Genomic DNA, 26,547 nt, shown 5'->3' with positions numbered 1-26,547 from the left:
AACATTGTTAAAATGAATTGGAGGGAGGAAAAAAATGGGGAAAAGGGTGTTGGATCAGGCTAGAAACCTAGAAAGATGTAGCAGGGAGGTCCTGCCTCAGTCCTACACTGTCTTTTCCCGGCACAGTGCTGGTACAGATGTAAGCAAAGTCAGCCAGGGTCACAGGCCCTGGAGCAGGACTGCCTGCCATTGGATCCAGGTCTTGCCCAATTTCTGACCTTCTGTAAGTTGTCATTGCTTCTTCAGCTGTCAAGAGGAGGTGACAAAAGTGTGGAGCTCCAAAGCCAGCGGCAGCACACATGCAGTGCTGTCTACATATGTGCATTGCTACAAGCCAGAGGCAGCTCACATGCAGTGCTGTCTACATATGTGCATTGCTACAAGCCAGAGGCAGCTCACATGCAGTGCTGTCTACATATGTGCATTGCTACAAGCCAGAGGCAGCTCACATGCAGTGCTGTCTACATATGTGCATTGCTACAAGCCAGAGGCAGCTCACATGCAGTGCTGTCTACATATGTGCATTGCTACAAGCCAGAGGCAGCTCACATGCAGTGCTGTCTACATATGTGCATTGCTACAAGCCAGAGGCAGCTCACATGCAGTGCTGTCTACATATGTGCATTGCTACAAGCCAGAGGCAGCTCACATGCAGTGCTGTCTACATATGTGCATTGCTACAAGCCAGAGGCAACTCACATGCAGTGCTGTCTACATATGTGCATTGCTACAAGCCAGAGGCAGCTCACATGCAGTGCTGTCTACATATGTGCATTGCTACAAGCCAGAGGCAGCACACATGCAGTGCTGTCTACATATGTGCATTGCTACAAGCCAGAGGCAGTTCACATGCAGTGCTGTCTACATATGTGCATTGCTACAAGCCAGAGGCAGCTCACATGCAGTGCTGTATACATATGTGCATTGCACTAGCAAGTAGCATACTCTTTTCAGCTGTTCCCATTACTAGTATTGCTTCATGTGATCAAAGTCGTCTGTAACTAAGACTCCCTACAAGACCCTCAAGTATAAGGGCCAGCCAGTCTACCTAGTTTGGTAGGTTCAAGGCCAGCTTGGTTTACCTAGCAAGTTCTAAGGCTACATAGTGAAACCCTTTTTTTTTTTTTTTTTTTTAAGTGAGGTGGGGCTGGAGATATGGCTCAGTGGTTAAAAGATCTTCCAGAGGACCTGAGTTCAATTCCCAGCACCTACGTCAGGCAGCTTGCAATTGCCTGTAATGCAGTTCCAAGGGAATCTGACACTCTTGGACTATAGAAGCACCTGTATGCACATGTGCATAACTTAAAAAATAAAAAAATATATATCTATAAAAATAATTATAACAGATACATGGTAAATATGGTTGTTTATTTCTCTCTAGGATAGGATATATAGTCCTATGTACACACAGAAGAAGAGGAGATATTTACATGAATTTAAAAGGTTGGGCCTTGAATTAAGTCCGATCATCTCAGACATGTTGAGGTTACTTTTCCACTGGGCAGGAATGGTGCTACCTGGACATCCTCCCTGGAAGGGGTGAAAGTTTCTCAGTACCATTTATATGGAGGGGCCTGGCTGAGGAGAGGCCTTGACTAGTAAAAGCTGATGAGGCTACCTGAGGAGAAAGTATCAGCTCCATTCTGCCCATTCTCTTAGGGACAAAGGCATGGGGGCTGAGGCAGTCTGTGTCTAGGACCTTTAGGGAAAAGCTGGCACAACCATTAGTTGCATTAATATCTGTGCACTTATGGCACTGTATACTGTTCAGATTATTATCATAAACCACATAGATTATCATATCAAAGTAGCTCTGTCCTCTTTGTTAGAATGAAAACAAGATTACAGAGTGTCCCCAAACTATATCAGGTACCCAGACCACCACCATTAAGACTTGGCAGGGTTGGCCACTCTTCCCATGAAGAGCAGACAGCTGGTTCGGTGCTCATACACGAGGAACAGGAAAGGACGGTCGACAGTGAATCGGACTTGGGTAGACAGCGGCATGAACCCCACTGTAGTTACAGCTGCAGCTTGGGTGCCCTCTTCATTCACTGTGATGGTACTTTGGTGCTTGAACTGTTTAAAATTAGAAAGGAAAGGTGTCAGGTTGTATAGGTTGTCACAGAGAAGTAGGAGTGGAGTGAGATGGAGCATCTGATTAAGACTCATTATCAGAAAAACGCTCCAGAGACCTTCCATAAGACAAATTATACCTAGTCAAAATGACCTGTAACTGATCTTTGAGCTTAGAGTGTCTGTTACACATACATTCTTACCTTTGCACATTAGAGCTACATTCACTTTTGGCCATGGCCGCAGTCTGCAATACCCTGGGAGCCAAAATAGCCACCCAGTCCCCTGTATCCTTAAAGTCTGGATCACAGGCCCAGCGGGAGATTGGAGAAAGGCAGCACCAACGCAAGGCAAAGTGTGGGGACTAGCGCAGGAGAGCCATACCAGATCAATGGCGATCCTCTGGTCTGAGATGCCTGACATATTGCCATTCTTGTTGAAGAGCTTTGTGATTCCCATGGACTTAAGAACCTCCACCAGGTTGTAATTCTTCTCAAGCTTAAACTTTGGCAGAAGTACCTCTCGAGTTCTAGTTGGAGAAGAAGAGAGCCAATTTCATGGTTACTAATGACAAAATAATTACAGTTTTCCTGCTAACTTTGTATTTATTACAGAATTGACATGCATTTTTTATGTGTAAAACCTACATACTGGTACTGTCCATTGAGGGTTTTGTAAAGAAAATATCCACTGTGAGTCTAGTTACAGTTACCCTTAGACCATTGAAAACTGCATCTGACTGAAAATGTGCAGACTTTCCCCTCTCCTCACTCTGTAAACAGGAACTGGAACAACTGTTTATCAGATGTTCATATTGTATTATTATAAGAAGTGAGGCAGAGATGACTTACAGTCTTTGGGGAAAATATGTATGGGGTATATGTAAATGTTAGGCAATTTTATATATAGGAACATAAAGGCCTTGGATCCGACTGGAGGGAAGGGAAGGGCCAAGGGAGAGAAAGGAAAGATGCTAGACAGAATTGACCAGAAAGGGTCAACTCTATGGACACCTGCCTAGAAGCTAGTCAGGCTCCTATAGCTGGGAGTCCATGGAGATGAAGAGGTGAGGGAGATGGAAAAATAGTATGTTGGACTGGGAATAGAAGAAGTTAGAGTTGGTGTGCTTCACTGACTCCAGAGAGGATGTCACTGGTGAGGAGATAAGACCAGTTTATGAATTCAGATGCTAGGGACAGGAAGCTTTGGGTCATCTTAGGAATAACCTCCATCTACTGTACTATACTTGGTGGCTCTGAGCCCCAGTTCAGCAACGCCAAGGTGAGATCAATCACATTACCTATCAGGACTCAGGGTGAGGGCTAAGCAGAGCAGGTGGGCGAGGAGACGGACAGTACAGCGGGGACATTTTAGACAGGAGCCCACAGGGCGGGGTAGCGTAACAGGCAGGGAAACTCACCTTTCCTCCAAGAGTCTGCTTGTAAGGTTTTATATGTTAGGGGTTTTATTTTGTTTTAATTTTTATTATACTTATTTATTTACTTACATATTTGTGCATATATATTGCCTAAGGTATGTGGTGTATGCATAGAGAATAGCTTTCAGGTGTCTGTTCTTTCCTTCCACCATGTGAGTCTTGGGGATTGAACTCAGGTAGTCATCTTGGCAGTAAGCACCCTTACCTGCTGATCTATCTCGTTGACCTGTGTTTTGGTTTTGTGAAACACGGTCTCATTCTTCCAAGTCTGACCCTGCCCTCATGACCTCCCAGCCCAGCTTCTCCAGTGCTGGGGTCATGGGTGTGTGCTGCTGTGTCCAGCAGTGTGTTCAGCTTTGTTGCACTTTTTTGTATTTCTTGTCCAAAACATTTCACTTCTCATTTTGAGTCTAGACAGTAAGTATCTAGTAAAATAGAAATATATCTCTTTTCTTTATTCTTTCTGATGTGATCCAACTCTGGCAGATATTTAGCATCAACAGTTTCAATGCTAAATAATAAATAATAATCAAGGAGAATCGTGAGTGACAAGTCTTGGGATTTTCAGGCAGGGAAGGAGACTGCTAATCTTTGCTGGAATCTCATAGATTCCAGGCACTGAGAGTAGGGATCTGAAGGTAGAGGCAATCAACGCACCTGCTCTGTTTATTCCTCACCCTGAGTCCTGATAGGTAATGTGATTGATCTCACCATGGAGTTGATTGAACTGGGGCTCAGAGCCACAAAGTATAGTACAGTAGATGAAGGTTATTCCTAAGGTGACCCAAAGCTTGCTGTCCCTACCGCCTGAAACAGCTTTATGGAGATGTCTTTCTCATCTTTGTACCCACTGAACAAGAAATTTAGGCTGAAATAAACAGGCATGGCTTATGTTGCAGTTCTTGGTTTTTTGTTTGTTTTTTACTTACTTCCCCCCATTTATAAAAACAAACAAACAAACAAAAAACTGGTAGGGTGTCCCACACTTGTTATCCTGGTCCTTGGAAGGCTGATGAGGGAGGAGGACCACTGCAGGTTTGAGGCCATCTGACTACATAATGAGTTCTAAGCCATCTGGGCTACAGAGTGAGATCCTGACTGAAAGGAGGGGAGAGGAGAGAAGAGGAACAGCAGAGATTGGTCATGTCTTTAGAACTCCTACATACCCCCGCCCTAGAAAGCAAAGGAACAGATGACCCGAAGTACCTGTTTGTCATGCTTTTTTGCCATCTCTCCACTACCTGGGGTGTAAGCTGTGCTTCAAGAGTCTTCATTCCCGACAGCTTCCGTGGAATTACAATTAGCATGCTGATGCCTCCTATGTACTCCAGCTGGAGAATGTCACAGTCTAACTCCTGGTCATTTGCCGCAAGGAAATTCCCTTTAGTTTGCATCATGGAGACTTTGACTACTTCTCTCTCATTCAGCCGGAAGTTGTGGTTGTGCGTCATTTCTACTGGGAATTTATTCACCCAAGTTCCTGTAAAGTCAGAAGGAACAGGCAGTGGGAAGAAAGTTCTTTTAGAATACAGTCTTAGCTCTTGAACATTGCCCTAAAGGGCTCTCTAGGACAGACCCAAAGTCTTAACGAGAGAAATTTAAAAGTCTACAAGGTATTATGGATTAGATTCTGACACTATTTATTTGTCCCTGGGAGATACTTAATTTGCCTGTGCCTCTAGTTTAGTTATTTGTAAAGTGGGTAGTCCTTTAGGCCCTCACCCTATGATTATTCTCTAGCATTTGGCAGACACATATCTGACATAGTGGTATCTTCAGGATCTTCCGTGTTGGCTGGGTATAGAGCTATTATTTAGGAAGAAATCTTAGCTCTAAGATACTCATTAATAAAGTTGCCAACAAGCCATGTATCAGGCATAAGCACCTTTCTTGTATCGTCTCATTTTTCAGCTCCTAGAAACTATATAAAATAGATAATTTTAATTTTCATCCATAGGTGACAGAGGCACAGTGAAGTTAAAGTTAACTTGTTCAAAGTTTCATCTGATGTGTAGAGCAGCTGAGATGAGAAAAATGGGGATCTTTGGAGGAAATCAGACACCAGACAGCTCTGGCCTGCTCATTGCTATAGTATGAGGACTATCTGTGCCTTTGGGGACTTTAACAGCATTCCTAGGCCCTCCCAGCTAGATGCCAGATCAGGCTGCAATAGTCACAAGTGCCAGCAGACATCTACATCAGACCCATTGGAAATCACTGCTCTCCCAGCAGTGATGTGAAGCGGCTCTAACAAAGCAGTTATAACACAGAGTTAAATTAAGAGCAGATTTGGGAACTAGAAACCCAAACTGTACTTACATAATTTTCTGACTTTTGGGATGCATCCTTCTCAGCTAGGTTTGGTGGTGCATACCTTTAATCTAGCATTCTGGGGGCAGAGGCAAGCAGATCTCTGAGATTTTGAGGCCAGCCTGTTCTCAAACAAACAAACAAACAAACAGATGTATCCTTCTGATTCCAGCACTGAGTCAAGTGAGTTTTCCAACACAGTAAGGAAAGGTATTCTTATACCTCAGTGTGTCATGACTACTATATTCACAAGGTAATATGGTCATGTCTACTTTGTTCTGTATTCCCATCTACTCCAGTGCTGACAGAATAAGACTCTTGGTTCAGAATTTCAAGTATGACTGATTAATGTAGAGGCTGTGGCAACTAGCAAACTACTAAGACTGAAGGCTTTGGCAGGCTGATCTGAAGCCATTCCCAAGCATAGGCTAGTTGCAGTATCATACATACTTCCTATCATATTACACTATATTATATTCACTCTGTCAAGTCATTGTGCTCTTACTGCTTGCAACAACATGGCCAATGCAGACCACCACCGTCTCTCGGTTCTCTCAACACTCCATCAGAGTAGGTCTTATGCTTTCTATAAGAGTTGTCAAATAAGTTCCCAACATCACACAAATGAGAAGGTGAGAAGGAAAAGCCAGATCTTCAACTCTTCTTTGCTCAGTTCCAAAACTGGTACTTAGAACCAATTGGGTATTTTTGGGTTGGGTTGGGTTGGTTTGGTTTGGTTTGGTTTGGTTTTTTTGAGACAGGGTTTCTCCATGTAACTCTGGCTGTCCTGGAACTCACTCTGTAGACCAGGCTGGCCTCAAACTCAGAGATCCACCTGCCTCTGCTTCCCAAGTGCTGGGATTAAAGCCATGTACCAGAAAATTATATTTTCATTATAAATATCAACTATGTTTGTCTATGGTCACAGGCTTGTGAGAGATTTAGCTGTTAGCCTCATTGAAATTTTAGTGCTCTGCCCAGCTCTGGAAGGATGCCTGGAGGTCAGATCTCAGCACTCAAGCTCCATGAAGTCTTGGTCTCTCCAGTGCTGCTTAGCAGTCCAGCCTGGCGGGATACCAGCTTTGCAGAACTGAGTTATATGTAGTATATTGACAAATCAGGAGAGGTCTAGCCTCACTTCTACAAACAGAAGCCAAGGGGAAACAATCCCCTTTCCTTCTTATCTCTGAGCAGAACAACAGTGGGGCAAACAACAAGATGTGTTGGCTTCCCGGCAGCCCTTCCCTGGCTGGTGTCTGAATTCAGTGACAACAAATGTGCAGTGCAGTCTGCTGTTAGCTCTGGTGCTGAGCCATCCCTGTGCTGTCCTGCTGGCTTAAATAAGATGAAAGTCTACTTTGATCAGATCCAACCAGAGGTCAGGATTTTGTCTGGATAGTCCCAGCACTGTAGGAGGCTATATCAGGAACATCTTGAGTTTTGGGTCAGCTGGGGCTATATAGCAAGACCTTTTTTAAAAAGTAAGTTTTGAGGGTTGGAGAGGTGGCTCAGTCGTTAAATACTAACTGCTCTTCCAAAGGTCCTGAGTTCAATTCCCAGCAACCACATGGTGGTGACTCACAACCATCTGTAATGGGATCCGATGCCCTCTTCTGGTGTGTCTGAAGACAGTGACAGTGTGCTCACATTTATCAAATAAATATTTAAAAAGAAAAAATAAGTGTTGAATTAGGTCTTAGTGGATAGGTAGGTACACAAATACACATGTCCATATATATTGAGTGTGAGATAGTACTTTCTGTAAAAGTGCTCTCGTGCCTGGCCGGTAAGCATAACTGAAGAAATCATTACTTAGGATCAGAGAGATGGATTAGCAGATAAAGATGCCTGCTGTCAATTCTGCCAGCTTGGGTTCCATCACAGAGACCAACACTATATAGAGAGAAAACTGACTGTTGCAAAGGAAAAGATAGTAATAAAAGGAACAGAATTAACAGTGTATTTCCCACCACATCGTTAATTTGAAAGCCCCCTGAGAAAGCTGGCTATGGTGGCTCATGCCTTTCCTACTAGCAGGCTAGCCTGGTCTACATAGCAGGCTTTAGACTAACCAAGGCTACATAGGAGAGCTCTGTTTCAAAAAAGAAAAATACCCTGGGAAGAAGTTGTCTTTCTAACACTCACTGTCACTGAGCAGTTCCAGACCTGTTTCTTTAGCCTTTTTGTCCATATTCTTACTCACCGATAATTGGGTAGGGAAATGAAGAAACCCTAACCCACACTGGCCAAATACTAAAAAGGGGGCTTGTATTGTCTCTTCTAATTAGTAAATCACTAGGGATAGCTTACTGAGACCCAGCATGAATATTGCCCCTATAATCTTTACACTTGGGGCATGTTACCTCTATGACTATGTGAATTTGTCTGTAAAACACGGATTCTGATAACTCTAACACATGAGACCTACCAGATGGAAATCCAGTGAGTGTAAGATAATAGGGTTTAGTAGCTACCACCTCATCATGTTTTCCCTGTCCCTGAATCAACCTAGTGTCTTATTTTCCTTCATAAATTACTGCCTCAGTACAGTTCTTAGCATTGTTTTTGTATTGTGAGTTTCCTTTGAGAATCATAAAGCTGCTTCTTACCTTTGAAGTAGATGCAGTTCAGAATCATCATCTGAGTAGCAGAATCTATGTTCTCCAGAGCTTCTTTTATAAGGCCCTTGGTGAGCTTCAGAATGTGGTTGTTTGCCTTTGATATGAAGGCAGGATCTGAGAAGTCAGCCTCCTGGGCCTCAGCAAAGTAAAACTCTCTCACAGCAGCTTTGAAATCCTCCCTTATGGGAAACTGCTTCTGAATATAAAGGTCATTAACTGACTGAAGCGTGTACCCAAAATTCCTCCTGAATAGGCGATGGGTCAGCTTTCGAAAGAGATTGTGAATGGTGGTAACCTCATACTTGCTGCTAGCATTGACAAAGTCTCTGAAGTGTAGAACTGACTGTACTTCCTCATGGGTCTCTCCCCTCAAACCTAAGGAGATCATCCCCATGGCAGTAGAAATGCCAACAGGTGCTATGAAGAGGTTATCAGAAGTGCTAGCCTGGTCCTTCAGGACTCGGTAAAGGTTGAAGGCAAACTTTGTATTGAGGATATTAAGACGCTGGATCCGGCTCTTGCCTTGGAAAAGCTGCAGGATGTTGCCAGCATTTGATTCTGAGTCTGTCGGGGAAACTGCATCAATGATATAAATGTAGTCGTCATCTTCACTGAGCAGCTTCTCTAGGTCCAGGTAGTCATCATCTTCCTCCCCCTCTGAAATCCAGTCATTGGTGACTGTGTTTTCTTTGTGGAAGTTAGCGGATAGGAAGGACGTGGTCAGGTTTTCATTATTTAGCTGCTCTGCAAGGCCCTTGCTCCCAGTACACATAGACATGATGAGAGAAAGAAGAAGAGTATGGAATGGATGTTTCATTTCTGCAGAACTAAAACTGCTATAAAAAACAGACAACAGTGAGTGGCAGTCAGCCTGGCTGGCACCACCCTGCTGAAACGTGCAGACAGCCGATTCTCTGAGGTTTTAACACAGCAAGAAGCCTTCACAGCACCAATGCTCACACCAGCTATCTGATTTTAAAAAAAAAATAGTGTTACTGTTTTGTAAGTTTCATACATCTCCTGGGATCTATGAGCCCCTAGAGCAGTGGTTCTCATTCTTCCTAATGCTGCAACCCTTTAATACAGTTCCTCGTCTTATGGTGACCCAACCATAAGATTATTGCATTGCAGTCCGGCAGTGGTATTCCTTTAATCCCAGCACTTGGGAGGCAGAGGCAGGCGGATCTCTGTGAGTTCAAAGCCAGCCTGGTCTACAAAGTGAGTTCCAGAACAGCCAGGGCTACACAGAGAAATCCTGGGTGGGAGGGGGCACAACTCCAATACTCCCCCATATATATTTTGTTGCTACCTTGTAATTATAAGTTTGTTACTGTTACGAATCATAAATATCTGGTATACAGGTTATCTGGGTGACACACAGGTTGAGAATCACTTCCCTAGATGAAAACTTATTCTTTTAAAAAAGTTTTTTAGACTTTTTGTATTTATTTATTTATTTATTTGTGGGCAGGTTTGTCATGCTGTATGTATGGAAGTCACAGGACAACTGGCAGGACTCACTCTCTTTCTATGTGAGTCCCAGGCACCTGTACCTGCTGAGCCATCTCAGCAGCCCAATTTTTTTTTATTATTTATGTCTTTCTGACTCTGTGTGTGTGTGTGTGTGTGTAGTATGTGCACACACATGTAAACACACATGCCACAGTCAGATGTTTGGGTGGAGTTGGATCTTTATGTGAGTTGTGGAAATGAAACTCAGGTTTCTACAAAAAGCACCTTCACCTGCTGAGCTGGTTCACTGGTCTGAGAATGCCTTCCTTCTTTAATGGTGTAAAAGAGGGAACCTAGGAGATTCCTAGAGTCTCTCTTTCATTCATTCATCAACATCATCATCTGTCTCCAGAAAACAGGCCTAGAGTCTGCCTGCTGAAGGACACAGACTCAGGGGACAAGCAGGGAGAACTTCCAGGATCAAGAGCTTTCCAAATGGTGGGGGCAGGGAAAGGGAGAGGCACCCAGAGAGTTCAAGTGGTTTCATAAGAGCCGAGCTAGAGTGAACACCTGAGGCAGGAGGAGAATTTCCAGTGGATGGACCCAGCCCTACCTGTGAACCCTGCCAAACTCCTGCTTATCTGTTGGAGAAGGAGGTATTATGAATGAACATGAGCCAGCCTTCTAGAAACATATCGTAAAGATAGCTGTACTCTGTGCATTCATTGGGTTAATTTGTTTAAGATTTGGAACTTGACAAGACTCCCTTAGAACCCACTGAAAGGAGTATGGCTGGGAGCCCGTGTTTCTCCTGCAGTCCCAAGGGGCTATTGGGTTGATGTGACTTGCTGTAGGGAGAACTTTGCTGTCAGGAGAAAGAAAATCTTTTCTACTTCCTGCTTCCAATCTCACTATGCAGACAGGGTCTGCAGGAGGGCAGTGTCAGAGGCTCACCCTTTGTAGAGGTCTGTAGACAAGTGGGGTATTTTATGTAGACCCTGTTCTTGTCTTTATCTGCTCATCCCTTGCCTTGTTTCTGAAGAGACCCTGATGACTTATCATATCCAGTTTTTCTGCCCAGTGGCTTTGATTTGCTCTTCCAGTCTCTCAGTTATTAAAGAGGTAGATGACCTCTCTTGTTGCTTCCCTGTCTTAGCAGCTAGGTCTCTCTTCTAAAGGGGAAAAAAAAAGTCTTATTTTGTGCATGTGACCATTTCTTGATTTAGAATATCTGTTGCCATTCTATATTCAAAGGGTTGCTGGCTCCTGATTGAGTATTCAGACTTGTTAGGCCTGAAGACAGGGACTAGCTTTGCAGATTATCTATTTGAAATTCTAGTGCCACTTTAACCTCTCGTGAGATGTAGCCTTCCTTTGCAGCTACTAAGAGATGACAGTGGTTTGAGCCAGGAATGTAGATAAATATTAACTACTCTCACCCAGATTGCATGGGACTAGGGTTCAATGCCTAGCACCCAGATGTAGGGATTGAGGGATGGTAGATAATGACTAGATTTGAACCAGGTTGGTTAAGCCCCTCATTCTTGGTCTCATGTGCTCTGCCTTGCCTTAAAGTGCCAGGACACTCAAAACTGCTCATGCTTGGGGAAGAGCTGTTGCCAGTCTTCATCCTTGGGGCCTATTCCCTATAATGTGGTTAAAGTTAGCAGTCCCAGCTTTGTTTTTTTGTTGGTTTATTTTTTGTTTTGTTTTGATTTTTATTTTTTTTTTTTTTTTGAGACAAGGTTTCTAGACAGCTTTAGCTGTCCTGGAACTGGCTCTTCACACCAGGCTGGTCTTGAACTTGTAGAGTTCAGCCTTCTTCTACCTCCCAAGTGCTGGGATTAAAGATGTGTACCACCACCTCTGGCCCCAGCATGGTTTTAATCCTAACTGAGGGACTTAAAAAGACATTGTGCATCTCAGGCTAGCTGAAAATCTTATGTACCATGGCTGACCTTAAGTTTCTGACCCTTTTGCCTATACCTCCTTAGTTGTAGTCCTGTATTACCATACCTATTCTGTACAGTGCTGGGATGAGACAGGGCTGTCAGTGCTAGCAGGGTGCTCTCCAAGCTGAGGTACATCCACAGCTGGCTGGGAGACTTCCGAAATGCTTATTTTGGAAAAAGAGTCACATGCTTTTTGACTGTGAATGTGCCTGAACCTTCTCAGCACTTTGCTGAGACTGGTGGCTACATAATCTACACATGTAGAACAATTTCTAGAAACAGTATCTAATGTATGTAGCTGCAAATAGAACTAGTTTCAATATAGAATCAGGCATGGGTATCATTGACATTAAATGGGCTAGAGAGCCGGCTCAGCAGTTCGTACTTTCTGCTTTTCAGAGGAACAAGAGTTCAGGTCCCAGCCCTCCAGGTGGGTTGCTCAGCCATCTGTAACTCCAGCTCCAAGGAGTTTTGATACTCTTCTGGCAATCTGCACACGTGGTGCACACTTGAACAGACAAGTGCATATGCACAAATAAAAAGAAAATACATCTTTATAAAAAGAGAAAGGAAGAACAGAAGCAACTTAATAGAGTCTTTTTATGACTACAATTAAAAGTATCCTTGGCTAAAACAATAATTAGTAACAACAATGTTAAAGAACAAAAGAAAAGCCAACTTGAATTAATGTTGGCTCAAGGAGACTAGTTACATAGCGTATTCTTGAGAGTTGCATGGATTAGAGTTGGCCTTTTTGTACATGTGTCATAGAGAACACCATCTCCTGCTGTGATCTCTCCAGATCCAGACAGAACAAGCAGGAAGAGAAGAGCATGGAAACCTTTTTATGTTAAAATAACTTCAAACTTACGGAAGAATTGAAAGAATAGAGTAGCAGAGCAGCCGCTGTATCCTCTTTACTGTCATGTGTGTTCACATGAGTGCGTGTGCAGGTGTGCATGCGTGTGTATGAGATGTGTGTGTATGTGTATACATGTATATGTATCAACATATGTACATGTTTTCTGAGCCTTTTGAGGTTAGATCTCTTACATTCCTATTAAAGGTTATCCTTTAATAGTAATGCTTAGGGGGAAACTTCCTAAGAACAAGAATATTTTCATACATAATCACTAGGCAATTATCTAATTTGAACAGAAAATGGTTTTGTGCCCTGGGGTGATAGATACCCAGGGGATACAAGTGCTGGAATTTCAGCCTTGTGCCACCATGCTCAGTTTCCAGTTAAGTATCAAAGGTATAATACTCTTGTCTCTTAAAATTAGAATTCAAGTTTTGTCAGTTGTGCCAATAATAATATATTCTTTTTCTCAGTGTGTATTTCAATAAAGGAACCAATTGTTTAGCTCTAAACATTAAAAATAAAAACTTATAATTGACAAAAAATGTTAGAAACCAAGCTTACCTCTGTGCCTCTGAGCAGTGGCGTGGCAGAGATGAAACCAGAGAGGGTCACCAGCAGGTTTCAGTGTGAACTTTGGTGCTGGACTGTTGTGTATTTTCCAAAGCAAATATGTCCTAATTCAAACACCACTCAAGTAACTTTGTCAGCAGAACCCTTTCGACTCTCTTTGATCACTTCTTGGGGACAAGCTACTTCCAAACTCCAGTTCTTCTGTATGACTGAGGTTTTGAATGTTACTATCTGTATCAGTGTGTCTGCACCATCTTGTTCAGGATATCTTGTTGAAGTTAAGCATAACTGAGGCACTGTTCAGTGTTCTAGGAGCCATGTCTTTCCTCCTGCTGGGTTTCCCTCTGTGAGGAGGCTCACGGAAAGCTTATTCCTCACTGAAAAGTGAAGGGGAAAGTTAAGGTTGGTGCCTTAGGAAATGCATAAATTGGTGTAGACTTTTGAGTTGTTTGTTTGTTTTCAAGATGGGTTTCTCTGTGTAGCCCTGGCTGTCCTGGCTGTCACTATGTAGACCAGACTAGCTTTGAACTCACAGAGATCTGCTTGTCTCTACATCCTGAGTGTCGAAATTGTCAAAATTGAAGGCATGTACCACTATGTCTTGCCCTCAAAAACTTGTAAAATGTGTTTCTACTGTCATTCCTCAGCATATAATTACCAAATTAGTATATCTTTGAATCATAATGTACTAAATTTTGTGTGTGTGTGTGTGAGAGAGAGAGAGAGAGCATGCACATGCATGTGTGAGAGAGACAGTGTGTGAGAGAGATAATGTGTAAAAGAGAGTTATGTTTGTGTGTGAGAGTGCATATATGTGTGTGCATGTGTATATGCATGTTTGTATGAGAGAGTGTGTGTGCATGTGTGTATGAGTGAGAGTGTGTGTGCATGTGTGTGTGTGAGAGTATGTGTATGTGTGTGTATGAGAGTGTGTGTCCATGTGTGTGTATCTGTGAGAGTGTGTGTACATGTGTGTGTGTGTGAGTGAGAGTGTGTGTATGTGTGTGTATGAGTGTGAGAGAGAGAGAGAGAGAGAGAGAGAGAGAGAGAGAGAGAGAGAGTAAGTAAGTGTTAATTCCATATATGTCTCTACCAGAAGCAGCATCAAGTTGCTCTGAGAGACTCTCTAGTCTACTAGGGACTGCTTTACAGCTTCAGCCCTGGCTGGCTCTGAGCCCACGTGAGAATCCCTTGGTACTTAAATGCTGTTTCTCTTTGGTGCATCTTCCCTGAATGTTGGGAGCCGACTTTTAGCAGAAAGCGGCAATCAGCTTTGCAGCCATCTTGAGCCATATACCCTGACATGAGACTTGTATTACAATAGCCTACAACAGCTGAGCACACTCTGATGACATCTTGCTTTAGATACCTTGGGTGTGTGAGATTAAAGGTGTGTGAGATTAAAGGTGTGTGACTTAAGAGTGTGACTTAGAGATCAGATTTAGAGACAAGACCTAAGGGCAAGATTAAAGGTGTGACTTAGAGGCATGGCTTGGAAGTGAGACGTATAAAAGGAGAGAGAATCAGACACTTTAGAGAGTAGAGAACAATTTGGAGTAACAGAGATTCAGACACTAGGAGTAGGAGTAGACATTAGACACTCGGAAGAGAACAGATTGAGCACAACATTGAGTACAACTAGGAACTAGGAGGAGTACAACTAGGAACTCAAGACTTGGGACTTGGACTAGGAAGAGAGACTGAAGAATAAACGGGATTGAAACATACTCTGTCTGGTCTCCATTCTTTGAGTCCGTCCTCACTCTCTCTCTTGCTGAGCCCCGACCCACGGACCAGAGCGGCAGCTTGGGCCGGGATACAGTGGCCGCCAAGTGTGGAGTGGAGAGGGCCTCAACATTTTAGGCCGCCCAAAGTGGGCTAGCCTAAGCCCCAACATTTTTGGCCCCCCAAACGTGGGGCTAGTGCGGTCCACAACATTTTTGGCGCCCGAACAGGGACTAGTGCAGTTCTCAACACCTGAAGAGTGGTATGTGGGTGTCACTTGGATGTCACTTTCCTGTCTTAAGAAACCATATTGAGTACCTTGACTGAAACTATAGTTAGCATTCTCTCCTATGAAGAAAAAGTAATATGGTGCTGGATGTGATATGTTAGGTATTTTTGCTGTGGAATGTTACAAAAGAAAGGGTTAATAGGGCTTATGTTCCAGAGGGTTAGAGTCTGTGACAGCAGATTGAAGGAATGACTACAGGAACTTCAAGAGCTCACATGGACTGCAAGCAGGAGGCAAGAGCACACTGGGAATGGTCCAAGTCTTTTGAAACGTCAAACCCCACCCCAAAGACACACCTCTTAATCCTTCCCAAACAGTTTCACAACTAGGGACCAGTTTTCAAACATATGAGCCTATAGGGGCCACTCTTATGCAAACACCAGATGACTCAAACTACTGCTCTGGCAGAGTACCCAGGCTCAGTTCCCAGATCCCATATCAAGTGGTTCATGACTGCTTGAAATTCCAACTTTAGGGGCTGTGCTGCCTCTGGCCTTCAAGGGCACCTGCACTCAAATGCAGAGATGCTTACATATGCACATAATGTTAAAAATAGAGTGTAAAAATAATTTTTAAAATAAATCTGCTTCGTAAGGGAGCTGTAAAAATGAACTCAGAATAGTGACTAGTGCATAGTAAATGCCCAGAAATGATGCCCATTCTCAGTCTCAGAGCCTGTGTGTACGTGTTCACAGAGAAAAACAGGGAGCAGGCAGAAAAGAAAGGGAAAAAATTAAAAACCAAAACCTAGATTTCAACACTTCTTGCACCTTGACATTTAAATCTGTTCCCCACTTAGAGGTAATGGGTTATGTATGTTCTGATCCCAGTATAAACAGAATGGCACCTCAGGTAAACTCGGGGTCTGCTTCTTTGCTCTTGTTGGGGTTGTTGTTGCTATATAGATGTATCACGGCTTACTTTGAGGTTACAGAGTACCTACAGAATTGAATTAAGAACTATCTATTGCAAACCACTTAACACAAAAATTACTGTTTTGCTGTGTCTGTTTAATTAAATATATATGTCCAGGTGAGAAGATATGGCAATAACCAACCCTGTGCACTGGACTTGTGTTTCCTAATGTAGGCATCTGTGGTCAACCCCTGGGAGACCATAGTCTCTATACAGCAAACATATGATCAGTCAGATTTCTCCATATCTTCACAAATGGCCCTTAGAGCCAGATGTAGTGCTTAATAACCCAGCATTCAAGAGGCAATGGCCCGAAGTTCTCTTGAGCTCAAGGCCAGCCTATTCTACTTAGTGAGATCCTGTCTCAAAAAAAATTTTTATATGTGTATGGGTGTTTTGCGCTCTCTCTCTCTCTCTCTCTCTCTCTCTCTCTCTCTCTCTCTCTCTCTCTCTTTGTGTGTGTGTGTGTGTGCGCGTGCGCATCAGATTCTCCCCAGAACTGGAGTTACTGATCAATGTTAGCTGCCATATGGTGCTGGAAATCAAACCCAGCTCCTTTGGAAGAGAGCAGCCACTGCTCTTGAGTGCAGAGCCATCTTCCCTGCCACTGAGCTTTTGTTTAGAAAGTGGGAAGAGGGAGTATCTTAGTGAGTATTCACTATCTCCTCAAGCCTGAGGATCCAAGTTCAGTGTCTGGAATTGGATCACACATCTGTAATCTCAGCACTCCTGTGGAGACAGAGATGAGAAACAGAGACAGTAGAAGCACCTGGAAGTGATCCATCCATCCTTTGCATTTGTCTATCATGACTCCAGACTCCTTGCTTGGTCGCTCCCACTTAGCTTAGGACTCTGATCTCTTTTAAGCATAAGCAGGTGTGCTATTTAGTAGCTCTTGCCTGTCCTTAGGGTCCCTCTCTAGGATGTCTAGCTCCTTCCATCCCATTAGAGCATGAGAATATTACCCTGCACTAAGCTGCCGTGGCTGCCTTATCTGTTCTTAGGATGTATCAGAGAACTGCCTGCTTCTTCCTTTCCTGAAGCCACCCCATCTACCCTTTCTAAGTACTAGAGCAGTCTTAGCTGCAATAATAACTGATGGATCAGGAAGGGTCAGAGAACAGGTGTAGCCTATGGCTCACTCTACCCCAGTCCTTCAGAGAGAGCCAAGGAGGTCCCAGGGTGAAGAGAAGGATCCCAAACCACAGGAAGTTAGTCACATTCTCTCAGCTGTCAATACGGTGGTGGGGTTCTCTGCCACTTGAAGGTTTGTTTTGTTTGTTTGTTTGTTTGTTTGTTTGTTTTGAGACAAGGTCTCACTGTGTCCTGGCTGATTCAGAACTCACGGAAGGCTGGCCTTGAATTCACAGAGATTCACCTACTACCAGACCCTCTTAGCAACATTCACCTTGAAGTCTGATATCTGGAGCTCTATCTGGGCCTCTACCTGCCTCTTAGAACCTCATCTTGGGCTCACCCACCACCATCCTCTTAGAACCTCATCTTAGGCTCACCCACCACCATCCCTTAGAACCTCATCTTGGGCTCACCCACCACCATCCTTAGTCACACAGATACTTAAGCTTGCCGTCTTTGGCCCTGCAAGCACTTTGTCACTTGTCCTTGGTGGCTAGTGTCCTATGGAACACGGGCTTTCTGCCCCTAGCAGTTGTACAGTAGAGGCCAGAGCTCTGCCCTGGGCCTCTTAGCTCCAGACCAGTACCTGTACCCTCCCTGTACTTGTACAAAGAGATGCTTTTGACAGAATTCCAGGAAAATAGTCTTAAAGAAGAGAACAGAAGTCCTTGACCACTCAGCTAATGAGAAATAATTGCTATTAGGCACCTGAGGTTTTTATTTTTCCCCATCTTTGTTCTGTGCTACATTTGTATATTTTGCATATTTTATTTTGCAATTGATTTTACAAGTACCTACTAACATGATCATAGTAATAAATGATCATAGAAAATATGATTTTTTTCAAGACAGAGCTTAAGTAACTCATGTTGGCTTTAAACCCACTGTGAAGCCAAGGATGACTTTGAATTCCTGATCTTCCCACCTCCACCCCCTAAGTGCTGGAGTTACAGGTGTGCTTCATCATGTAAGAAGGAACCAAACTGAAGCCATTTTGAATAAAACTTACATTTTGGTTAGGGGTCAAATGAAGTTTAAGTTCCCAGGACCTCCCTGGGTAAATGGTACCCTGCTTGGCAAAAAGGGACATGTACGTGGATAACTGACATCCTGGTTGACAAGTTGAGGAATGAATGCTAAGCAAGTCACCGAGTAAACCAACCAATGATAACAGGATACAGGTACCAAAAAGTCATGTTCATAAGGAAGTCCCCTCTACCTAAATTCTTATTGGTGGAAAAAAAAATGCAACTATAACTTGGCACAAATATCTGTGGTTTTCGAGCTTAAACGCTCTGTAACATTCTGGCTGGGGCAGGGGTCGCAGTTCAGCTCTCAAGTCTGTCCTGAAGCTCTGATTGATCATAAATTTTTGTCAACTTATGTTGACCTGATGTTTCAGTTGTGTTGGATCTAATTGGACAGTCACACTCAGCTTGAGTCGCACTGCCATAGTCCTCACTGATAAGTATTGACCTGGCATTTGGTATCACCTCTCCCCACTTTGTACTACTGACTCAGGACCTGGTGCACACATGCCACTAGTGTTTGGGTAACAAAGCCCCACACTACAGATATACAGAACAGGGTCTCATGACTGTGTGGGAGCTATGTCCTCAGGGATTCTATGAGGACCAATGTGCTTAGTGGAGTGGTTTGTGCAAATAAAACCGTTTATATAACTGCCATGCAACTGTGCACCCTTCAGCAGGCAGGCTGCTCTCTTGAGCAAGAATTTAGGGAATTTGACCCCTCATTCCTGCACACAAACTAGTTTGCTTTTACTACATGTTGAGAATCTGCCCATAATTACTGTTTTAAAAAGTCATGTGCTGAAACAGATTTGAAAGGTATTTCTTCACTCTGTCCATGCTATTGCTCAGGTTGCTGGGGGGTGAGGGTTGTGGTGCACACCTTTAATCCCAGCATCCAGGAAGCAGACACAGTTGGATCTCTGTGAGTTTGAGGCCAGCCTGGTCTATGGTACCATCTCTGAAGGACCTCCCAGTCCCAGTCTTGTGACTTGAGATTTCTTATAGCAACTAGTGCTGTCCTCTGTTCTCTGCCTGGCTAAGCTTCTTGTAGATGCATAACAGCTTTTCCAGGAATTCTGCCCCCATTGTAAATGTTTTCCTCCGTTTTAGTGAACTCCAACCACAATGCCTGGTTCACATTGAGCATTCCATATAGCCAGTGAGAGAACAAGGCTGATCGTGGGCAGAATGATTGAGACCTGCCGGCCAAAGCTCCTTGTGCCTATTTGCACACATTCTGACTGGCCGGGTCTGGGATGGGGCTCTTGGAGAATCTGTGGTTGATTTTACATGTAGTATAATGGAGTTTTACTAGCAAGTAACCTTTCTCCCTTCCCACATCAGCTCACCCGACGATTGCCACCCATCAAAGAAGCTAAACCTAGGCTCCAGAAGCTTTTCCGGGATTTCTGGCTCTACTCTGTGCTAATGGGATTCGCTGTGGAAGGCTCAGGTAGGGAGTGTTGTTTCCCCAGGAAATGCTGAGTGTGCAAGAAACAGCTAAGGTCAGACTCAACAACCCAGAGTCTGCGTACATTTGTTCTGAGCCCAAATGTAGCTGCTTGTTCCCACAGTTACTTAGAAATATTACATCTCCCAATGGGGGTGCTACATCCTGTACAAAACTAGACAGCAGATTTGTTTCTGAGTCTCATTGTGGGGACAATTGTCTTAGGAGACCCAGGTCTCTACTGATGTGCACTGATATGTGGCCTACTGATCTGCACACCCAGCCCTATCTCACTACACCTCTCTCTTACAGGACTCTGGCCAGAAGAATGGTATGAGGGAGTCTGTGAGATAGCTACCAAGTCTCCTCTGCTTACCTTTCCCAGCAGAGAGCCTCTTCGATCAGTCCTCCAGTACAACTCAGCTATGAAAAATGATACGGTTACCCCTGTACGGGTTCTCTTCTCACTCATTAGAACAAGTCCCTTTCATGTCCTTATGTGTTGCTAACCATTAGGCTTCCTTTCTTCTGAGAACACAACATCGTGAACCTCTTTCCCTCCAGGCTGAACTGAGTGAACTCCGGAGTACCATCATCAACTTGCTAGATCCTCCTCCTGAGGTGTCTGCCCTCATCAACAAGCTGGACTTCGCCATGTCTACCTATCTCTTGTCTGTGTATCGGCTGGAATACATGAGGTACATGAGCCTCCCTCCATGCCCATTGTAGCAAATTTTTAACTCTTGTGTCTTGATAGATGTGGGACTTTTTCAACTCCTCCCAAGACCTACAACAATTTAGAAAGCAAACAACCGTTGGGGGGAGAGAGAGGGGTCCTTTAATCCCAGCACTTGGTAGGCAGAGGCAAGTAGACAGCCAGAACTACATACCCACATACATGTGCACGCACACATGCATACACAGACACAGACACAGACACACACACACACACACACACACACACACGAACATACAAACAGACAAATAAATCTAAAAAAATAAAATGAAATAGGATGGTTAAAGAAAACGATCATCTCATTACCAACTACTGTAGTATGTTAATGTCGCTGCTTCCTCTTTTGTTTCCCTCAAAGAAGCAGCAGCCAGAGAGCTCAGGGTGTCGCCCAGCAGTAGAACACTTGTCTCACACGCAGGGCTCTATCCCAGACTGCAGTTAGAAAAGAAAAGAAAGAAAGAAGCTAAATGGAACACAAAGCACGATGACCGTGGTTGGTGCAGTGTGGTGTGCCTGACTAGAGCCGTCTCCCACCCCTCGAGTGTGGTGCTAGGGTGTCATAGCCGTGGGCTCCTACAGATCCCCTAGAGCCCTGTGCCAGCATGGTGCAACTCCTGAGCTCTGATTCAAGGATGAGACTTTGATTTTCAGTTTCTGGTTATTAGGAAACATTTGAAATCATGGTGTGAGAAGTTAAAAGTATCTGAGCCTGCACAGATCCATTTACTTTAAGACCCTGGCTTTGCTTTACAGAAACTCAGCTACCTCCTGAAAGGCATGGGTGGGGCCGATTAATCCACTAAGCCCTGCTTTCTGAAGACTCTTCAGCATAGCTGTGGCTCACACACGAGTTTATTTCCTTTTCCCCTTTCCCTAAAGGTTATAGGCATTTTGTTTTTGTCTTCTTACATCCTTTTTATCTTATCCATGTATATGACTAACTATAGCACAGACATGGAGTAGGGGTTCTGAGGTCATCTGCAAGGTCAGTCTTCTTCTCCCATTGGGTCCTAGTCACCAAACTCAGGTTGTCAGGCATGGAGGCAGGTACCTTTACCCTCTGCGTCATCTGGCTGGCTCAGATAGGTATTTATTATCATAAAGGTAAAAAGAAAAATATCAGTAGTGGTGAAGCCAAGGCAGAAGGGTTGATATAAGTTTGAGACCAGCCTGAGCTACATGAGACTGTGACTCACAGAAATGAAAAAGGAGCTGGACAGATGTACAGTGATTCTGACATCCTGCATAAGGCAGTTTACAGTCCTCTAACTCCAGCCCTGGCAGGCACCCACTCACACAACCCGCAGACATAGACAAACAGAACCCCAAGAATGGCACAGAATATGTCAATGGTAAAGAAATCCTGAATGCAGGTCTCAGCATGGCCATGGTAGCATATGACTTTAATCCCAGCACTCAGGAGGCAGAGGCAGGTGGATCTCTGTGAGTTCTAGGCCCACCTAGTCTACACAGTGAGTTCCAGGATAGCCAGGGATACATAGAGAAACCCTGCCTCAGAAAAAAAAAATTTAAAAAGCCTTGGTTCATGTAATCTCTATGTCACATAATTGCACCACTGTGTCACTAGTGGTGTAACTAGTGGATTGAACAAGATAGAACTGTGTTACTAAACGGTATAGATCAGCCTGTAGAAAGTCCAAATGAGTGTGTGCTCCTATAAACAGCAGAGATACTGTCCTGTAAGCCAAAGCAGTTGAGAACAGTGCCAGGTCTCTGATGGGGAGGGGTTATATGTCTGTACAGTGTGTTCAGTCTGCTCTTTTGTTAGGGTGCTGCGCTCTACAGATCCAGATCGCTTCCAGGTAATGTTCTGCTACTTTGAGGATAAAGCTATTCAGAAAGACAAATCCGGTAAGCTCATTATTACAGTACTTTCATGATAAATTGAGCTTGAGTAGGAAAAAGAAAAGAATATTTCCTGTTTTCTGTTCACATAGAGAAAACAGTTTTATGATGTTACATACTCCATTGGAAGTATCTTTATAAAATATATAACCTTAAAAGTAGGGCAAGGTAGGACCATCAAGATGGCTCATCAGATAAAGGCACTTGTGCCTGACAAAGGCCCCTGGAACCTTTGTGGTAGAAGGAGAGAACTGACTCCATAAATTGTCTGCTGACACTTAAAATCCATATGCACTGTGAAATATAAGTGCACATGTGCACACAGAATAAATAATAAATGTAAAATACTTTTTTCCTTTTTAAAAATGACTATTTTTATTTTATAACCTATTTTGTCTGCATGTATGCCTGTGTGAGGGTGTCAGATCCCCTGGAACTGGAGTTACAGACAGTGTGAGCTACCATGTGGGTACTGGGAATGGAACCCAGGTCCTCTGGAAGAGCAGCCAGTGCTATTTACTAACCACTGAGCCATCTCTCCAGTCGTGCCCCCCCCCAGACTTTTTTTTAATAATCCAGGGTACCCTGGGTTATAGTTGAGTTGGTAGAGTGCTTTCCTAGTGGCCTAAAGCCCCGTGTTCAGTTCCTTGTGTACTAGTATTCACTGTTACCCAAGCACTTGGTTGTAGAGGCAGGAGGATTAGAGGTTCAGGGCCATCTCAGCTACACAAGGAGTTCAGTGGCAGCACAGGGTACTCAGGGGCTGTCAGGTGGGGCGTGATTGGGAGCCAAGCTCTTGGGAGACTGAAACAGGATAACTGCAAATTCAGGGCAACCCTGACTAACTTAGACACTCAGAGAAAGGAGGAAGAGGGCCAGGAAGGCTCTCAGTAGGTAAGGGTGCTTGCTGTGAGGATCCAAGCTCAGATTCCCAGCACTCATGTAAAAGCTGGAAATGATTGTGTGCTAGCTGGCTCCCAAGAGCTCCCTGGCCAGCATCCTACCCAACAGCAAGCTTCGGGTTTAGTGAGAGAGCCTTCTGGAAACTTAGAGAAATAGTGGTAGGAAAAAATACCCAGTGTCCTCCTCTGGTGTTTCGATGTGTACATTCAAAGTGTACCCCACACAGGTATGCAGACAAGCATACAAGACACCCACACAAAGGGAGGGCGTGGGGCTATAACTCAAGGATAGAGGGCACGTATGAGAACCCTAGATTCAATTCCCAGAACCTCACACAGAAATTTAATTTAATTTAATTTAATTTAATTTTAAAAACACATCCTTCTGATCTTGTCACTCTGCCAAGACCCAAAACAGAAGTTCACTGTATGTGCAAGCAGGCCAGTATCCAGACACTGGTCTCTAATACTGTCTTCTGCTTAAAAGAACCAACAAGGCTCCTCAGATGGTCATTTATGGATCTTAAGTATCTTTCTGTTGCCAAGAGGATCAAGGAACCAATTAAACAAACTCTTAGTGAACAAGTTAGAATAATTTGAATGTAAATAATATTTTTTGTAATTTTGCTTAATTGAAATGAGTTGACATTATAAATGGTATGAATCATAATGATGTTCTAAAAAGAGTAAAGGGGTTTTTTGTTTGTTTGTTTGTTTTCCCCTTCCCCGTAAAGTTTAATATAAAATGTAGAACAAAATTAGGGAGACTTCATTTGGAGTTGTCCCTTTTATAAAATGGCATAAGGTTTGCATAGAAGCTTCACATATCTGCAGGTATGTCATTTTTTTATAACTTAGATTACCCAGTATAATGTAAATACTATGTAAATAGCTCATGATTTTCAACTTATTTTTACTTTGTGCATAAATGTGGTATATGTCTGTATGTATGTACATATGTACCTTGTATATACTTAGTTTAGGTTTTCTTTTTCTTTTTCTGTTTTACCTGTTTGGCTTTTCAAGACAAGGTTTCCCTTTGTAGTCCTGGCTGTCCTAGAACTCACTCTGTAGATAAGACTGGTCTCAAACTCAGAGATTCCCCTGCCTCTGCCTCCCAAGTGCTGGGATTAAAGGCGTGCACCATGAGTCTGACTGGTTTTTTTTTTTTTTTTTTTTTTTTTCTTTTGAACGGGGTCATACAGCTCAGGTTGGATTTGAACTTCACCACCTGAGTACCAATATTACAGGTGGGCTTTTTCCAGGACAGGCTCTGATATCAGAAAGGTTTTGAACATCATGTCAGCCCTTAAATGACTTTCAGTGTGGGGGCTAGAGAGATGGCTTAGCAATTGAGAGAACTGCTGCCACTTAGATCCCAGCACCCATGTCCCTGTAACACAGCTAGCTCCAAGGAGTCGAATGCCCCTCTGGCCTTTGTGAGCACTCATACATACACATGCACATAAACACACAGAGACATACACACATAATTATTTTTACTTTTATAAAATAACTTATTTTTACAAAGTAAAATAATTTTACAAAAAAAATGAAATTTTTAAGTTTCCAATTTTGGAACAGTTCAGATTTTGACTTCTTTATTTTTTTTAATGATGATGAGAATCAAACCAAGAGCCTCCTAACATAATAGGCAAATACTCTTCCACAGAAATACATCATCAGATTGCATTTTCGATTTTCAATTTTAAGATTAGAGGTACTCAGCATATACCAGGAAATAAGTAGCATTGGGGGTGGGGGAGAAAGGGTGGATCCTGAGGTCAGGAGAGCACAAAAGCCAGTTTGAGAGCTCCCAGTGACCATAGTGGGAACCATCTGAACAGTAGCAGTATTTGATTATAACCTTGAAAAGGCTAAAAAAAAAAAAAAAAAAGCTAGAGGCTGGAGTGCTGTCTCCATGATTAATAGCATTTGCTGTTCTCAGAGGACCTAAGTTCAGATCCCAGCACCCACATGACAGCTCATGCCCATCTCTAACTTCAGGTGCAAGGAATCTAAGGCCTTCTGGCTTCCACAGACACTAGGTATGTGCATGGTATACATACATCATACATACATAGACACATATAGGCAAACACTGTGTGTGTGTGTGTGTGTGTGTGTGTGTGTGTGTATAATATTTTAAAGCCATGAGTTCATAATAATTAAATTATTGAATAAATGCAAAATAGGAAAAGAGAGACAACTCTTTCTTAAAGAACTCCAGTTTATAAGAGTAGAAGTAGGGATAAATAGAATATCCTCCTGGGCAGCTGTAGTACTTACTGCAGGCAGAATCCATTGAGAAGCTAAAGCTAAAACTAGCAAAATTTCAAAGAGAATTAGATACAGGCATGATCTCAAACTATATGCGTATACATTCCATAAAGAAATGTTGTTTGTGGCTTCAGCTCACTCAGCACTCCTGGAGTGGATGTTGTCTGTGGCTTCAGCTCACTCAGCACTCCTGGAGTGCTCCTCAGCTTAGAGTATAGGCCCTGTAAGTATGGAAAGGGGAAAGTAGTTGCTCAGATGCTGTGCTGACTTCAGAAATGGTAAGAGCTTGTAGATGCCATAACCCCTGATACGAAAACAGGTATGCTAGACACACCTCTCACTCCAGCACCCAGAAGTCTCAGGTCAGAGTATTGCCACAAGTTCAAGTCTAGCCTGGGCTACACATGAGAAGCAAACCAGTCAAACCATGTCTTAAGAAACCCAGGTGACCAGGGGGAAAAAAGAAAGAAGAAACAAAGAAAGAAAGAAAAAGAAAGAAAGAAAGAAAGAAAGAAAGAAAGAAAGAAAGAAAGAAAGAAAAGAGAGAGAGAGAGAGAGAGAGAGAGAGAGAGAGAGAGAGAACACCAGCATTTCCTCCAGGTGGTCTCAGATAGCTAGATTGAAAAACCTTCTATAAGTTAACTGTGTCCTTAAAAGTATCAAGGTCATGAGGTCCAAGATCAGACTGAGAGATCAACACATTTGTAAAAGACTAAGAGCTGTAAGAACATTCTGTGTGGTGTCCAGGAATTGCTCTAGGAACAGAAAAGGGACATGAGTGGGAGAAACAGGTGATAGTGTGGTACCAGGTTTCCTACTTCTGACGAATGCAGCCTGGTTATGGCAGGCATGCTACTCTGAAGCTCGGTGCATTCGAGATTGTTGGTAACTTTTGTGACAGTGCCTGATCCCTGGAACTGCTCTCTTTG

General features: G+C 43.3%; 2 protein-coding genes across 5 annotated transcripts in view; one reads left to right on the top strand and one right to left on the bottom strand.

Moving 5' to 3' along the window:
- Positions 1 to 26,547, top strand: part of Pi4ka (phosphatidylinositol 4-kinase alpha) — a 116,409-nt gene that overhangs the window by 54,474 nt on the left and 35,388 nt on the right. For all 4 annotated transcript variants that reach the window (XM_034515467.2, XM_076942539.1, XM_076942540.1 and 1 more), the window contains exons 20-23: positions 19,729 to 19,837; positions 20,147 to 20,283; positions 20,399 to 20,532; positions 22,360 to 22,442. In XM_034515467.2, coding sequence (XP_034371358.2) covers positions 19,729 to 19,837; positions 20,147 to 20,283; positions 20,399 to 20,532; positions 22,360 to 22,442 — 463 coding nt within the window. The remainder of the gene's footprint in view (positions 1 to 19,728; positions 19,838 to 20,146; positions 20,284 to 20,398; positions 20,533 to 22,359; positions 22,443 to 26,547) is intronic.
- Positions 1,795 to 9,404, bottom strand: Serpind1 (serpin family D member 1). The gene is made up of 4 exons (XM_034515469.2): positions 8,434 to 9,404; positions 4,721 to 4,994; positions 2,461 to 2,605; positions 1,795 to 2,079 (listed from the first exon to the last, which is right to left on the bottom strand). The coding sequence occupies exons 1-4, from the start codon at positions 9,260 to 9,262 to the stop codon at positions 1,888 to 1,890; spliced, it is 1,440 nt and encodes a 479-aa protein (XP_034371360.1). The 5' UTR covers positions 9,263 to 9,404; the 3' UTR covers positions 1,795 to 1,887.

The sequence above is a fragment of the Arvicanthis niloticus genome, chromosome 12 (genome assembly GCF_011762505.2).
Source record: "Arvicanthis niloticus isolate mArvNil1 chromosome 12, mArvNil1.pat.X, whole genome shotgun sequence".
NCBI lineage: Eukaryota > Metazoa > Chordata > Mammalia > Rodentia > Muridae > Arvicanthis > Arvicanthis niloticus.
This window is presented reverse-complemented; position numbering and strand designations above follow the sequence as displayed.